At 37.5% G+C, this 17583-nt stretch overlaps 1 protein-coding gene across 1 annotated transcript in view; it reads right to left on the bottom strand.

The window, feature by feature from the left end:
• Positions 1–17583, bottom strand: part of dnah3 (dynein axonemal heavy chain 3) — a 33117-nt gene that overhangs the window by 5031 nt on the left and 10503 nt on the right. Inside the window, exons 20-52 of the mRNA XM_052596593.1 lie at positions 17173–17289; positions 16681–16860; positions 16433–16569; positions 16130–16331; positions 15707–15799; positions 15521–15631; positions 15313–15427; positions 15040–15238; positions 14707–14815; positions 14467–14580; positions 14203–14379; positions 13970–14061; positions 13680–13899; positions 13468–13602; positions 13093–13204; positions 12280–12521; positions 12091–12191; positions 11061–11166; positions 10852–10981; positions 10531–10767; positions 10155–10258; positions 9221–9515; positions 8376–8555; positions 8178–8301; positions 7840–7996; positions 7604–7747; positions 6489–7155; positions 5137–5302; positions 4831–5047; positions 3154–3336; positions 2582–2780; positions 351–2492; positions 2–227 (exon numbers count right to left, since the gene is read on the bottom strand). Coding sequence (XP_052452553.1) covers positions 2–227; positions 351–2492; positions 2582–2780; positions 3154–3336; positions 4831–5047; positions 5137–5302; positions 6489–7155; positions 7604–7747; positions 7840–7996; positions 8178–8301; positions 8376–8555; positions 9221–9515; positions 10155–10258; positions 10531–10767; positions 10852–10981; positions 11061–11166; positions 12091–12191; positions 12280–12521; positions 13093–13204; positions 13468–13602; positions 13680–13899; positions 13970–14061; positions 14203–14379; positions 14467–14580; positions 14707–14815; positions 15040–15238; positions 15313–15427; positions 15521–15631; positions 15707–15799; positions 16130–16331; positions 16433–16569; positions 16681–16860; positions 17173–17289 — 7733 coding nt within the window. The remainder of the gene's footprint in view (position 1; positions 228–350; positions 2493–2581; positions 2781–3153; positions 3337–4830; positions 5048–5136; positions 5303–6488; positions 7156–7603; positions 7748–7839; positions 7997–8177; positions 8302–8375; positions 8556–9220; positions 9516–10154; positions 10259–10530; positions 10768–10851; positions 10982–11060; positions 11167–12090; positions 12192–12279; positions 12522–13092; positions 13205–13467; positions 13603–13679; positions 13900–13969; positions 14062–14202; positions 14380–14466; positions 14581–14706; positions 14816–15039; positions 15239–15312; positions 15428–15520; positions 15632–15706; positions 15800–16129; positions 16332–16432; positions 16570–16680; positions 16861–17172; positions 17290–17583) is intronic.

Below are 17583 nucleotides of genomic sequence, written 5' to 3'. Positions count from 1 at the left end.
CCTGAAGCTGGTGTGTGTGTTTTCAGGTGTGATGACCTCCTCACAAATCTTCTCCAGCGTTGGCATCCAGCTGGTCGCGAGGTGACAGTTCTGCAGAACGACCCAGGTGCCGTCGGTCAGTGCTGCTCTGATCAGCTGCTCAGCTACTGGACCTTGACCCTGACCCAGAGAGATCGTCTGTGTCTTACTGCCGCCCATGCCCAAGTCATCTGCAAACTTCAGAAGTCCTGAGTAAGACAAAGAGTGAAAAAACATCATTGAGTTGAAAATGCTTAGCGTTGCGCTGAATTTTTACATATTACATAGAACGCCCAGATTTATACATTGGTCTTAACTTATTTCTATTTTACCTGCTGTAGGGTCTGATCCTGGAGAAAGGACAAAGATTAGTGGAGAACAGCAGTTGGAGTCACTGTAGCTCTCTGCCAGGTCAAAGGTCGGTGGCTCAATGTATGTCCGGCTCATTTTGTCGACGATGAACTGTTGTACCGCCAGCACAAGTTTATCCGGTCTGAAGCAGCGCAGCACCACCATGCGCTCCATGCCCACTACTGTGCGCCATTTCCCGGGTAACTCCTCGTCCTGCGGATGACCCGAATCGTAAATCTGCTTCCACTGTGTGATATTATCCTGCACATGTTCAAACAATCCTTCCAGGCAAGGAAGTTGAGAAGCCCGAACCACTTCGGACCACGATTTATCTGAAAGCCACTCTGGGGCCGGGTTGGGGTAAGGGTTTTCCAGAGCAACACCTCCAGTGAGAAGAAAGCGCCAGACGAGGTCGTCGACCTGACCTTTGCCCTGCATAATGCCGACGGTCAAAAGCAAAGAGAACAGCAGCTTGTCCTTCTCGAACAGAGAGCGGCACACATTATAATAAACACGCATGGTGAAGTGATCCAAGATGTTAGCTATGCGGATCTGTAGGTCATCGCTAGGCGCGCTGTGAGCGATGGACTGCAGGTACAGATTGATGAACCACGTGAGAGAGTATTGGTACATGGGATCGATGTTTGCCAGATCCGAGATGCAAAAGAACAGAATGGATGAGTGTTCTGCAACCGGCCGGTAACCCATTCGAGTTTCGTCAATCTCGTTTTCAGTCACGCTCGCTATTTTCTGCTTCTCGGAAATCTCCTCTGACAATATCTTAGATGATGAGAGAACCTTAATAGCGGTTTCGTCTTCTAGGATGTTCCCTTCAGAAGAAGAAAGAACCTCCAGGATTTTGTTCTCGATCTCCTTCAGCTGCTTATTGTTGGCTGCGCTTTCGAGAATCAGCTGGTTTTTCTTCTCCTCGAGTTCTGGTTTCTCTTTAGCGGCGACGATCCCTAGAAGCTGATCTTCCAGACCCAACGGTGTGATCATGAAGTTCAAGAGACACACTTTTACTGCCACCTCCGGCAAGTAATGTGGATTCCTCAATCCCGTTGTGATGTAGAACCGGAAATCGCTTGAATACTCCACAGTGTTTTCACCAAGTTTCATATACTCCACACCCTGCTGCTTAAAGGTCTGTTTTAGGAGAACCGGCTCTAAAATTGCGTCTAACTCCTCCCCAACGTTCTCCAGGAGGACTGGCGTGCCGAACTGGATGGCGTTCTCGAGGGTACGGACATAGTTGCTGTCTGAGAGCTTGATGATGGACAGTTTATTGGCCTTGTTCATGTTTTTGACCCATTTGTTGGCTTGTCCCTGTGGGTCGATCATGAGTGGCCAACGGCGAGAGTTTGAGACAATAATCCCATTGTCGGTGGAAAACGCGTCCACTGGTAATCCAGCGATCTGCCACGATCGGATCAGCACTTGGTTTCCGAGAGTATTGCTAAGTGTGAAATCCTTCGAACATGGTATGTTTTTCTCATTGCACAGTTTGTGCCACTGTCGCTGACACTCCACTCGGTAATCAACAGTGAATGCGCCAAGATACGACACCATAGCTGAGGACAAAAGCACGTCGCCGGTAAGGTTGGTGTATTTGATGCCAAGGAGCCGAGCAGCTTCCGTCCACCTGTCTTTTTCTCCTCCCAGACCACCGATTAATTTTTCAGCTCGTATTAGCTTTTGTGAACAGAGCTCTATGTTTGCTTCCAAGTCTTTTTTCTTCTGTATCATCCCGTCGAATGTGTCATTCAGCGCCTGCAGTCGATCCTCCACCTCCTTCAGCTCGGCACGTTTCACAGATAGCATCTGCATCTGCACGGCTAACTCCTCTTCTGCTTCCTTTAATCTTACTTGCTTTGGGGCAACGACTTTCGCCACACGTTCGTATACTTCCATGGCACGCACCCATTTGCAAAGGCCCTCGCAAGCAGAAGACACGCTTTTGATTACTGAAGGCTGAAATTCTGGGTGGTCTATGAACTTTTCTCTGATTTTCTTAATGTTAGGTGCAGGTATGTTGTCTTTATCGAACGTCTTAAGGCTGTCGAGGAACTTCATGTCACCAAGAAGCTTCTTAGATGGTCCCCAGAAATCCTCAACCATCTTTCCTGTACAAATAATGTCAAGCAAGTGTATTTAATAATCTTGTGCGTGATATATTTCACCTGTGTTTCTCATGTGTGCCACATTCTCATACCTGATCCACCGGGGTCTTGTTTCCTCTCTGGTTTAATGCCCTTCATGACACAGATGGACTCCATGACCAGTTTGACAGCACCAGGAGGATTCTGCATCGTCTTCAAGACAGTAATATCAGCCGGCTTCAGTGTGTCTAGAGCAGAGAGAGCCGCTTCCAGCGCTGGCATCGCTTCTGCAAGATCTCCCTCACACTCATCCTATCCAACAATAAATTAACTGATAGAAACTTCTCGATCATAACTTAAACAAAATTTCCTAATACCCCAAAATATCCAACTGCTAACCACTTTCTGAGACTCCTCGACTGAAAGAGTGCAACTAGTCCACCAACATCATTAAAGACTTGTAAATTCCAAGATGTTTTTTTGTTTTGTTTATCTATTTATGTATTTTCTTACTTATCACGTAGATTGAGAATTTAATGAAAAATCAGGAACATGAGAACATCTGTATTATTTTTTTCACTTGCATAGCTAAAATTTTAGTTCAGAAACATAATTTAAACATGTATGTACAAATAAATGTTAATACATGTGTTTGCCTCCATTTTTGTGAGCCTCCCAACTTTACCTTGATGGCTTTAGCAGCAGCTGCTGCATCATTGGCAACTTTCTCATCAGCACTGACGAGCTCTTTCTTAGCATCCACCTCCACCGTCTCTTTCTCTATCTTCACCATCATCTGATCGGTCTGTTTGGCTGTCTCGATCAGTTCTGGCTGAAGAGCTGTGAGCTCCTGCTGCATGACTGCTACCTGCACATCACAGACAAACAGCACTGTCAACATCAATTTATTCAGAGATAATGACTATGTACTTTATCAAATAATGTATTTAGGCCTCTTGTCGATTAAAAAAAAACATTATAAATAATTTATCATGATAATAAATAATTAATAATTTGCTGGAATGTGTCTGAATTTTTTTTTTTAAATTTCAATTTAAAATTTTACATTTAAAATTTTAATACCAAATTTAATAAAAGGTTTTAAAATGTTTTTAAATATTTGAGAGAAAATGTGAATATTTAAAATTTAAATTAGGGCTGTCAAAAATAGCGCGTTAACGACGTTAATTAGTTGTTTGTTGTTAATTATGTCAAATTTTTTTACGCATTTCACGCATGCGCAGTGTGACAAATTATTCAGGTCAGGAAAGTCGCGTCGATCTCTGAATTCTCAAGATAGTAAAAAACAGAGGCGAGCGCCGCGACGAAAACACAGAGGAAGCTTAAGGTTTTACCCCAGTTACTCTCAAATACATTCATGCCAAGCTCAATAAACAGACACGACTTTGGTAGTTGATACGCTAGAGCTTCTTCCTGTTATAGCGTCCTGTGTTTCACACAGTGAAAATTACAGCTGTTTGGGAAAGCATATGCATTTTTACTTGGTTTTACTGGCACTTGAAGCCTTCAGAACGTGAAAATATGGATCCTAAAGTATTGTGGCAGAGCAAACGAACACCTCCCAAAAACAAGAGTGCCCAGAGTGCTGCTTATGTGATGGTGGCGCATGTTTGTGTTTCTGAGTTCATGCTTTCGAGTTTCTCTATGCATAATTTCATAGATATGTGGCTATATTTAACCACTGCTTCACCTAAAACTCTTACACTATCTGTAGTTAAATGGCATGGTTTGATATAGTGCTCAGGTAAATTTGATCTAAGTAAAAGTTAAACTTTTGAAATTCAGAAAAAAAGAACCACATATTGATGAATCAATACAGAAAAATTATGTATCTGTGTCCTGTTATTTATCTTTTGGTATGCATTTCAGAAAAAAAAAAATGGTTAGGATTCAGGTGTAATTGCAAATAGTGATTAATCATGATTAATCCACTGAAAATTCTGATTAATTTGATAAAAAATTTTAATCATTTGACAGCCCTAATTTAAATATAATAACAAACAATGGTGGCAAAATTTTAAATAATTATATCGTTATACAATTATAAATTAATATATATACAGTTGGTAAAATAAGTATTGAACACGTCACCATTTTTCTCAGTAAATATATTTCTAAAGGAAACAACATATAGATACAGAGAGAGTAAATATTTGATTTTCAATAAAAAAAATTCTCACTAAACTCACAGACATAAAAGATAGATATCTAGATTCTCCATTAACATCATTAATTATATGTACTGTATGTATTTCAGGACATGTATTACAACAATGATTGCAGATTAACATAAATTAGAATTATGAAATGACTGATGAAGTGTTAATATCTTCAGTCTCACCTGAGATGCAGCAAAGTCCAGTTTCTGCAAGCCGACTATGTATCGATTCCTGAGCCCATTCACCTCATTGCGTTTGGAGTTAAGCAAGACTTTAAAGGTCAGGATGAGCTCCAGGTAGGAGGTAGGAGTCACATAATTATGTCTGCGCAGCTGGGAGTAATAGCGCTCAGACAACACTCTGACACTCTCCTGGAACGTCTTACACATCTCCACCACCCTGAGAATAAAGCAAAACTGACAATGTAGGTCTTTATATCTGAACACAGTCAACTGTTAAAGGAAATAAATGCAGGCTCATGACCGCACTCCATCCGGATGTTGTCTTCCATGTCCAAATCCTCAAGGAACTTGTCGGCGACCATCTCCAGAGCGTCTTTGGGCCAGGCCTGAAACCAGTCTATGGTGCAGCAGTTAATCAAAGATGGGAACATCCTCAAACGATTGCGGAAGCCTTCACCTATTGGGCTCATTGCTATTGGACAAACATGAAAACAGTTTTACACAAGCTTAGAGAAGTATACATCAAAATATTATATCAGTCAGTTGATTACAATTTTTAATCTAATTAATTACATGATGTGTTGATTAATTTATCTAATTAATTGCAAAATAAATTTGACTAATATTACCAAAAAAAAAAAAAAGATTATTTAAAGCAATTTTCGTGTTAAATGCATTTTATTTTATTTGCATTGTATTGCTTTTTTGTTTCTTTTGATTGCTTCTATTGATAAATGTAACTGAGAAAGTATCAAGTACACATTACAAATTGTAACTTTAGGAAGAAATATTTTATCTGATTCAGCATAAAATCGACAACATCGTAACATAAACAATTGAACATAAAAGAAGATAATTTGAGAAACATTTCGTTACTTTTAACTCATACAATGAAAGTCATTTAGTAACAAAACAGCTTTGTTACCAACAGGTTTTTTTTGGGGGAGGCTGAACTATCCCTTTAATGTTTTTATTATTTGTATTATTATATTCGTATTTTCTAATGAAATGATACTCTAAATAAGAACCTACATAAGTCAGCAGGTGGCGGTCTTCATTAATTAATTCAAGTGACTGATTAATTCAGGAATTCAGTACATGGCTCTCTCTATGAATGGGGCTGTGAAACATTGATTCATACGATTCGTTCAAAACATGGATTCATTCAGAAACTAAAAGACATGCAAGACAATTCTGCTGTAACTTTAAAGGTAATATGTTCACTGCAAAATTGAGCAATCAATGTTTGTGTTTAAAATATAACACAATATCAACTTATTTACTGAACTGCTGTATAAAATTATATTTAAACTCGTGATATTAGGGACAAAATCAGCACTTGTGTGATATTTTCTCCCTGCTCGCGTGTATGATATCGTATGATATAAATATGAGACAAAAACTCATACAGAGACATTTTTTGACCCAGTATCTTGAATTGTAGGGCATAAATGCATTTATGAAGTTGTATCCCTGCATTATATATGTCAACATATGTTGTATGTATGAAATGTAAGATATTTTCTCATAATTAATTAATTTAGTTTACACATTAAACTGACAGTCCTAAATATAATATAATATAATGTTATATAATATAATGTTATATAATATAATATAATATAATATAATATAATATAATATAATATAATCAGTACCAAGAACTATATGAAGGTTGGCTTTAACTCTGTCGATGAAGAAGTTGTACATGGAGAGTGGTGTGATGTCCATCTTCTTCCCTTCCATTTGGGCGATTCCCTGCATTTTTTCGATGATGTCAGCTCGCTCGTCTGATGGGAAGATGTTTGGTACGTCTCCTGTGTTTAGCAGCATGTTGATGTCCTCAACGAAGGCTTCGTCCTTGATCTGGTTGTCGCTGAAGAGAAATGTAGTTTTCTTCCCCTCTATCCCTGCTTTCAGCATCAGGTTCTTCATATTGTCCCGCCAGTCAGACATGCTGTAGTTCTTGGTCAGTTCGATCTGAAACAGCTCGTAGTCATTGATGAAGGTGGCGAGTTTGGTGGTGCTCTGTCGCCCCGATCCGCCGATGCCGACCAGCAGCAGGTGGCCGTTGTCTTGTTTCAGCACACGGCAGATTCGTGAGATGTGTTCGATGGCGAACTGAAACATGACGAGGTTCATGGGCGCTTTGCTGATGTTATTAAACTCCCTGAGGTAGACATCCATCACCTCCGTTAATGAACTCAGATCTGTGATCTCGTCGTACGGTTTACTAGCTGAGTCTGGTTTGGCGTAGTCACCAAAAAACAGGCTGCGAATGCTGTCATCTTCAACTTTACCAGATAGAGTGAGATGACTGAGGAGCTAGTTAGGGGAAAAGAAACATCCTATTAAAATAATAATTCAACTAAAGCCAATTCTACTACTAGAGATACTAGATAACCATTTCAATTTTTTATAAATTATTTAATCAGTTTCCTAGGTCATATTTCACCTCAAAATATATATATATTTTTTTAACAAATTGTTTTTATCAATAAATATGATTTTTTATTTGATTAATTTTTTGTATATTTCACAATGTTACCATTTTTTATTTTACAATATTAAGATATGCAGATGGCCTTTTTTTGACAATGACAAGTTTGTAAAATATATATTCATTTTTATAATAAAAAATTTATATAACAAATATTATATATATATATATATATATATATATATATATATATATAAATGAATTATCAGTATTTTTATTTATTTGAATCATTTTGGATTTTGGGGGTTAAATATTTCACAATGTAGCTATTACCTTATCGATGCTTTGTTTGAAATATTCTGCTGTCCTTTCTTTTACGATGTTAAAAAATGTCTGTCTGTCGTCATTATCAATCAGTCGATCATAAAACACACGATACACCTCATGGATCCATAAGCGGATGAGTTTATCACCTTCCTGTTGAAAAGAAGCACAGAACTCATATTATGAAAATCATTTATTATATTTACTTTGCCTTTACATAGACATATACCAGTGTGTATGCTTACCTGCATGTGTGTAGATGGACAGAGCATTACGCCCCTAATCACCCTCGCAAAATCTCGCAGATTGAAAATATAATGAGATTTAGATGGTGTTGGGAGGAAACTCTCGATTGCATCCTTATATACTGCCATAGTAGCTTGAATCATGATTTTACCCAACCTATAACAAATACACATACACAGAAATATTTAATCCACACAGTGGCGACAAAAAACTATCAGGAATATGCTTATTCGGTTTTTATTCTAAATATATGTTACAAAAATATTTTATATATATTTTAGTGCAAATAGCACTGAGACATTTTTACATCAGATTTCAACTTTCTTCATGAACACACCTGTAGAAAGAGGCATCAAAACCACTGCTGAAGTGCCAGTCTGTGATGGATGTGAAGATGTTACTTAGAGTCTCATCATCGAATGTATCAATCGATATAATATTTAGGTGACGTGTAAATCGTCCTGTGAGGAGGAAAGATGCAAAACAGTGACAAAGACTATGATTATGTGATGAGCATTTAGGATCAGAGATTTACCTGTAATGTCGTTTCTCCCTCCACCAGGGGGCCCCATAGCAGACATATACAGAACATCCTCGATGTCCAGTCTGGACGTGTCTTTTTTATCATACCAGTGATGATGATCGATCCACTGGCGCAGCAGTTCAATGGGCGGCTGAGCACCGTATATCTCCTTTGCAGGCATGTTCAGATCATCTACAGAATGTTTTACAGCAGACAATTCAAATTTAAAGGAAATTTGCATGTTATTAAGTTAATTATGAACATAATATGCTCCATATTGTAATAAGTGTTTATTTTGACTTTATGAAAAAAATGTATTTACAATTTTTATGTAAAAAAAATTAAATACCAAAAGCTGTGTCAATACAATAATATAATTTTAATTTTAGTTAAATTTTTAGTAATTTTATTGTGCAAAGAGTTTTTAAAAAGTTTTACTTTTTGTTGGATCCAATATCAAATTAAAGGAAAGTAGCATGTGATTTATTAGGTTTATTAATAACTTAATCTCTTTGAACATAATATGTGGCACACTGTAATTTAATTAGAGTTTTTCTCTTTCTACCAAAAAAAATGTTTTTGTAAAAAAAAACAGTACATAGAGCTGTATAAATACAATTGTATATTGTGATTATTTTTCTTATGTTACTGCATCAATACCTACATTTCTAATCTTTATTTATTCATTTATGTATCTGTGCATTCATACAATTCTCTAGAGCTTAATTAATACAGAAGAACTGAAAGTGCAACCTAAAACTTTACTTTATATTTAAAATGACAGAAAAGTAGGTAGCTCTGCTTTGGCTGTTGAATACATTTACCCAATCAGTGTCTGTACTGAATCTACTTCTTACCAACATAGATGATGCATTTCTTCCCCATCGGGGGCCCAAACACGCCTCTGCGGCGGCGGTCCAGCTTAGACATGATGATGTCCTGGGTTTGGTTGGCAGAGGTCCGGGCGGAGAAGTTGATGCAGATTGGAGTGTAGCGCTCCTTGGGAAGCGACATCAGGAAGTTGTTGTTGATAACAGACTTTCCGGTTCCTGTGGGTCCCACGATCAGTATGGGCACCTCATGTGACAGATACGTCCTGAGGAAGAAGAGCTGGCGTGACGTTTCTGCCGTGGGTATGATAAGATCAGACACCTGAGAGAGACACAGACATCAGACCCTGTGAATACATTACCCTGCACCCCTCTATATGTTTACTTATGTATTTACAATTAACGTTCAGATTCATTTTTTGAGTTTATGATTAGATTTCTAAATTATGTTTATATTAAATATTTACTTTTAGATTTAACTTTTATTTTTAATATTTAATATATAATTAATATTTTATAGCTAATTTAATATTTTTTTCATTTTTCATTTAAAATCGATTGTTGAAAACTGTTAAAAATGTAAAATTTAATACAAATATTTCTGTTTTTAACAACGAAAAAACTTTTTTTAAGAAATTTATTGCAAAAAAATTATGTTATATAGTTTTTATTCATATTTAGGTTTTTGTATATATTTAGATTTTTTTGTTGTTATTTCAATTTTAGTAACCTTTTGTATATATATATATTTTTTTTTTAAATAGGGCTATACAGTGTCATTAATTTTTATTTAAGTTTTAGGTATTTTATGACCAAGTTTAACCAAATGAAAATAAGAAAATAAAAGTTTGAATTTTCATATATATATTTTTGTTTAATTTCAGTTAATGAAAATGTTGATTTTAGTTGCAGTTTTATATTTTAAGTTAACTCTAATAACCCTCGATTTTTGTGAACTAACTTTTGCGCCGGCAGGTATGACTTTATCTTCTTTAGTGATGGATTCGGTCCAGTTGTTCCACTGACCAGGACCCTGCTTATGGAAATAATAATCATAGACGGTGCCTGTGTGGAGAACAGAACAAACAGACAAGATTCAATAAACATGTTTTTAAAATTACTGTATATGACTCTTAGCTTTGACATTTGGTTTTATCAGGTTCTTTATGCATAAAAATATCCTCTCTTGGAATCCACTAAATAGTTAATAATCTACAGGAACCGGGAATAGGAGTTATGAGAAAATAGTAATATTTTTTGCTTGTGCCTGGGAATCAGACTTGTCCTATATTTACAGATATGACAGATTAAACGTCAACCAAAAACATTGAGTAGACCTCTCTCTGGGAACACGTTGCTCTTAGTGAGTTTCACACTCTGGGGTCGTGGGTGATCGGTGTTTGTGCCCATGATAAGGTTTCGATAGAAGATGTCAAACTTCCTCCTGCTGTTGCCGTTGATGGTTCCTCCCAGACTCCAGACCACAGCGAACACAAACAGGGCCTGAAGCCACAGCGTCACCTGCTGACTCGTCATAGATTCTGCTCCTTCCTGTCCCGACTGAAAAATCTCATCTGCATAATAAAATATGGCATGAGCAAACAGATCACAAAATGATTGAGGATATGTGTAATGTACATATTTGTATGTGCAGGTACCCAGTAGGCAGGTATATAGGCGCATCAGACTATAGGCCAGGTGAATAGGTGACGTCTGAACTAAGAATCCACACTCGTGGTAAATAAAGTCCAAACAGGGTTGAACCAGCCAGTTAAAGAGATCAGTAATCTAAAACAAAACACACACAGGTGATCATTACATTCAGAAATGTTTATTACTTTAACAGCATGTGGATGATCCCTCTCACCAGGGCTCTGTGCTCATCTGCCAGGGTCTCAGGTAATGTGTTCATGTAGGAGTCTCTCAGAGGCGTCCAGCCCAACTGATGTGGCTCCATGTAGATCATACCACATCTAAACATAACACACACACACATACACTCTATCACAAGGCAACAAACATATTGAAATAAACAAATAAAAAACTTGGAAAGTAAAACCAAAGGTACATTTTATGCACATATTATAATAACGATTTGTTTCAAACTTATTTGCAAAATTTAGTAATCAAATTACTCCGAATTAGAAATTTGTTTTTTTATTTTTAAAGGAACACTCCACTTTTTTTGAAAATAGGCTCATTTTCCAACTCCCCTAGAGTTAAACAGTGCATTTTTCGAATCCATTCAGCTGATCTTCGGGTCTGGCGGTAGCACTATTAGCTTAGCTTAGCATAGATCATTGAATCTGATTAGACCGTTAGCATCTCGCTCGAATATGACCAAAGTGTTTCTATAGTTTTCATATTTAAAACTTGACTCTTCTGTAGTTGGTCTTATTAAACGATGTAACTACAGGAGAGGAATAGTAAAACTACAGAAACTCTTTGTTCATTATTGAGCAAGATGTTAACGGTCTAATCAGATTCAATGATGTATGCTAAGCTAAGCTAAAAGTGCTACCGGAGATGGGCTGAATGGATTCGAAAACGGTAAAACTAAACTGTTAACTCTAGGGAAGTTGGAAAATTAGCCTATTTTAAAAAAAAGTGGAGTGTTCCTTGAAAATAAAAGACTTGAAAAAAAATATATATATATGAAATTTTTTGAAATAAGTCAAAAATCATACTGACTGCAAAACCTTTCAACGGTAGCCTTCATAATTATTTAAGCTGAATGTAGGGAGAGTCTGTTAACAGGATTTTAAAAAATCATTTATACATTTTATGTTAAATATAAAGATTAAATATGCTACTGCTAATGACAATATTAGGAAGAAAATTAAAAGGCTCAGTATTGTTTTACTTGAACAACGTGGAGCTGAGTGTTCATTGTTCACCTGCTCACAGTAGCCGGTGACGCCTGCTCCAGATCCGCAGGCTCGAAGATCAGACTCATTTTAGGACTCATCTGAATGATCTCACCACTCATCAGACACAGCTGTTCAACAAGAAAAACACATCAGACACCAGCACTGAACCTCAAGTGCGTCACAAGTGTTCATTGCAATATTAAAATGCAAATGTACCTTCTTGTTATCGTCCAAAACAGTGTTCATGTTCTCAATCCAGACCGCGTCGATTGGCCCATCGAATATGATCCACTGGCGGTCGTCTGTGGTGCACTGGGCCTGTTGTCTGAATGAGGTGGCCAAAACGCCGTCTGACCACTCGTGACTCACTGGATCGAAACAGCCATATAGCTGGCCCATAGTGATCGCCTTCGGATTAATGATGCGGAAATCTACCGCAAACTCTTCCATCAGACCTTCTACATAGACAAATAACAATCGCACATACTTATGATTCCATGTCATTTCAGCACATCATATTAGATTTTTTTTTTGGCATATGCATGTAAAAATGTAAATACACAACTGTTCAAAAATGTTTGTAATTTTGAAAAAAGACACATCTCATGTTCACCGAAGCTGCATTTATTTGATGAACAATATCGTTAAAACAGTAATATTGTGAAATATTATTGTAGTTTCAAATAAATGTTTTTCTCTTTGAATATCTTGTAAAATGTAATTTATTTCTGTGATCAAATCTGAATTTTCAGCATCATTCCTCCAGTCTTCAGTGTCACATGATCCTTCAGAAATCATTCTAATATGCTGATTCACTGTTCAAGAAACATTTTTTTTATATAATTATTATTCTCAATGTAGAAAACTGTGTTTCACTTTCATTCATCTCTGCCATTTCACAATATTACAGCATTTTTTACCAAATAAATGCCATCTTGGTAAGCATTACAAACTTTTAACTGGTAGTGTATATAAACACACACGAAAAATGTTAATTAATGAAAGATAAAAATGCTATGGATTGATTACCCTTATAAAGGTCTCCCAAAGCTCCAGCCAGAACTTTATAAGCTGAAGTTTTTCCACCCATAGGCTCACCAACAACCATAAAACCGTGTCTGACGAGCATCATCTCATACACCTGAACACACGATACAACTGATCAACTAGTTACTTTTTTCATTTAACAGTTTCAGCTTTAAAAACAAGCCTCAGTTCTCACAAAATTATAAAATATAGCTTTTCTTTTTGTAAGAACTGCTCACCAAATCACCAAATTTTATAATGATTTAATATTTCAAATAGCAATGCTCATATATAAACGACAAGGCGAAATTTGAGGAAAATAATATGAACGATTATAAAGATTGAGTAGATAGACTTGGCATTGAGCAGATTCTGTACTTGTATAATTTTGCTAATGAACCACGGTACAGGCTGCAGTTTCATCTTGGCGATGTTGTCATTCAAAGCTTTTAACAGTAACTCATAATCTGGTTTGGGCAGCACCACTCCAGGAAACAGGTCAGTGATGATTCCCTGAAACACACACAAACACAAATCAATAACCACATGCAAAGCCAGTCAAGATGAATATGCAATTGACATCTACATACCTGAAACAGTGGTAGATCCTGCGCGAGGAACTTGGCCATGTTGACATCCATGAGAGCTCTGAGCAGCAAAACGCTCTCGTCCTCTTCCGGGTATTTGAGTTTCAGGTTTCCAGCTGCAGTCAGGACAGATTTTACCGCACGCATCCCATAATCGTAGTGCGGTTGAGACGAGAGCTGCTCAGAACACAGGCGATATGTCGCCACGATCTTCTGAGCCAGGCTGGAACACACATAACAAAGGGAAACAACTGGAACACTTACCGCAAAAGTTAAACTAGAAATGATTTTACCTCCGGGATGCTGTGAATCCCATCGAATACAGTGATATCTCTCCAATCAATCCATAATCTGGAACCATCATTGCAACTGTACGGAACAAAGCCTACAGACATGCAAATACATAAAGTACACACAAAACTTCATGAACGGACCATGACATAAGAAAACAATTCCCATTATCTCAAAATGAGCCCAAAAAAAAAAAACAGAAAGCAAAGTTACAAGATTGTTTGTTTTTGGTTACTTTGAGGTTATCGGGCAGCTCTGCTCGTCCTGCGTATCCTGGGTTCATGGTGATAAACACACAGCAGGTGGGATTGAGAGACAGCTCGGTTCCCTCGAACATAAACGTCTTCATGTTTCGCATTACGGCCTGCTGAATACTCAAAATCTGCTGGGCCACCACAGACAACACTTCTACCTGACAGTGTGCAACAAACGTAATAATTGTTAACTATGAAGTAGTATTAGTTTAATTTATTAATTAGTCTGTCACATCATTACCGACCTCTATCCGGTTGAACTCGTCAAAACATGCCCATGCTCCGGACTGAGCTAGACCCTTGAAAAATTTACTCATCGCTTTGTAGTCCAGACCATCAGAACAGTTGAACACCACACACTAAACACACATTTACATTTATCACTTACTGTACATAGTGGAATTATCTTATTAGAATCACCTAAACCAACATAATCAGTGTTTAGACCGAAATAGTAGCATATATCAGAAAAAAATAGTGAGTACCTGTTTGGCGAGCGCTTTGGCCAGATCTTTGGTCGTCTCTGTTTTTCCAGTTCCTGCAGGACCTTCTGGAGCTCCGCCAAGATTAAGCTTCAGAGCGCCCATCAGAGTCCTGTGGACCAATCAGCATTCAGTAGGTATGTTTACATGCACTTTTTTCGAACAGTGTTCTTTTTCTATAAAAAGACAGCCGACATTTGTGTCTGAAGTAAATATTTAGTAAACATCCAGTTGGTAAGACATAAATAAACAAACGCATCTCCATATGTTGTAAAACGTGTGAAAAGCTCCATTTAAAATGATCATATCAGCACACATGATTATATGTCAGAGCACCTGTAGCAGCGGTCAGTTAGTGGTGTTATGACCAGACGTGGAGAGTTGCCGAGATATTCGTATCCGTATCTGATCACAGTGGTGATCATCCGCAGCATGACCTCTCCGTCCTCCCAGAAATACCGCAGTTGGGAAATCCACTGGAAATCATTCAGAGACGAAACGCCATCCTGTGCAAGCTTGCACACAACATCACGTGCTGTGTGAGAGAAAGAGTCAAAGCTCGTGAACTATACAGGCAATACAGAGACAACATGCAGGAATGACACTTACCATGAACATCAATGACAATAAGAGCTCCCAGAGTCATCCTGGCCCCACCTGGCAACTTCCCTCTTACCAGCTCGACTATATCAGCGATCTGAGCATTACTCTGCTCAACATAAGCCTGAAACATATGCATGCCACCATATTTAGACTTTCTGACCGGCTCCACTCAATCTGATCTGCCCTGAATGAGTTTGTGTGCACATGTGCTCACAGGAAGAGTGTTGTTCTGTATGGCGTCAGATACTTCACTGGTCCAGAAGATACAGGACGCACAGATCACGACCTGACCAGGCCACAGCAGCACCCACTTCTTCCTGGGCATCTGAAACAAGCAGAATCAAGCACACATGATGGGCTGATCGTTCTGTATATGTGCAGTGTTTGTGTGTGATTATACCTCTGAGTACTGCTCCATTCCTTGTTTTATGACACCTCTGATGCTCATCAGCATTGTGTTTTCAACCTGCAGGAGCCACTTCTCAACCATTCCCTAAAAAACACGATACAAATTAAAAAATGTGGGTATATTCTAATGACGATTGATCACTTCTCCCCTGAAAATTCCATAACTTTTTAAAAACATGCAAAGTGATGATTTTATTTAAATGAACACATTAAAGACTGTACAACAATAATGCACAAATACTTAAATTAAACATACATTTTTGACATTACAGTTTTGAGAATTTTGAGGAAAATGTTAGAAAAATAATGTCACAATGCAAAAAAATCTTAATGGTCCTAAAATAAGGCTTCATGCTTTAAAGGAGCATATACATAGAGTTTAGCTATCTATTTTAGCTAAAAACGCTATCAGTACTTTGGCTTTAGCTGGGTAGATGGTCTCTATTAAGGGAACGATCTCTTTCTCTGAGCTGATCATTCCTGTGATCTCCAGATCAGGGGTGAATTCAAGCTTAGCGATGCCCTCGAAACACTTCTTAAGATGAGGCTGGACACGCAGTGGATCCTTCGTCTCAGACAAGATCTCCAACATCTCATCGTTAGACAGGAAGAAAAACCTAGACAGTGAGAAATAAAGTTGAGTAATAGTGACTCTTAACTGAGATACAAGAAGGTGTTATACCATCATAGAGAGCTAGATCTAAAAGTTTAATCGTACCGAGGGAAGAAGAGTCTCTTTGTTTCCAGGTATGAGTTCAGACCCTGCTGTATTTCCTCCAGGAAAGTGTTGGACTCCTGAAGGCGACCCAACATGTTAGGCTGCTCTGTGGCCACCAGCGAACGTGTGTCCTTCAACTGTTAAAACATTTAACGTGAGTATGGACATCTTGTTTATTTATTGATCATTACTTGCTGCTGGTCTTTAGTTGTAGATACAGTGATACAGCTAATAACGATCACACACACCGCTTCAGCAACAATGTTTTTCCAGTAACTGTCTACGATGGCAAACTTGCGTCCGTTCTCTGGCATCTGAGCAATGATGTCCTCTGAGCTGAAGATGGGTTCTAGATACATCCACATGCTTTGACACTGCAACATCGCGTCCAATATATCCTGCATGCTCTGCAACTTCTCCTCCCAGGTCTAAAGAGAGACAAAGTAACAGAACTATATAAAGGGTCAAGATTCATATTATTATCATTTGATTTGGTCATATTATGTAAATTATTCACATCATATTATTTACAGGATCATACTGCATCGTATACAACAAAAAAACGGAATGTTTTCATTGTGCAGAACTAAACTGCATCAGTTGTCGTGGATGCTGTTGTTACTCATTCCATAAAAAGCTTAAATCATAATAGAAATCATGATGATTTCGTGGCAGGAAATAAACTGAATTGATTACTAAAACTAAAATGCTTTTAACACAAATCTGTGCAAGTTATGCACCTTTGCATCGGCCTCGATTGGCTTGATGAATGGAGATCCTCTCATAGTCTGTGTCTTGATAATGTGATCATCCAACAGCAGCTGAATATCATCTACTGCCGACAAAACACTTGTACCCTTTACGGACAAATATACATGCACAAATGCACAATAAGAATAAGAATAAAACTGCTTTATATAACAAGCAAAGTCATTTTTAATGATAACTTTTTATATATCAGTAGTGATGCACCAGAAGATGCATTGAGTTTAATTTAGCTGAAAATCAAAATAGAGAATAAAGTACATTTAACAATACATTTACTTAATTTATTTAATAATCAACACTCAAATAAGAACAGAGTTGTATTTTAACAAATACAATTACATAAAATTAACATTTCCAGTTTTATATCAACTTTCAAGCAAAAG

The sequence above is a fragment of the Carassius gibelio genome, chromosome B24 (assembly GCF_023724105.1).
Source record: "Carassius gibelio isolate Cgi1373 ecotype wild population from Czech Republic chromosome B24, carGib1.2-hapl.c, whole genome shotgun sequence".
Lineage (NCBI taxonomy): Eukaryota > Metazoa > Chordata > Actinopteri > Cypriniformes > Cyprinidae > Carassius > Carassius gibelio.
The sequence above is the reverse complement of the archived record's forward strand: the minus strand, read 5'-3'. Positions and strand labels throughout refer to the sequence as shown.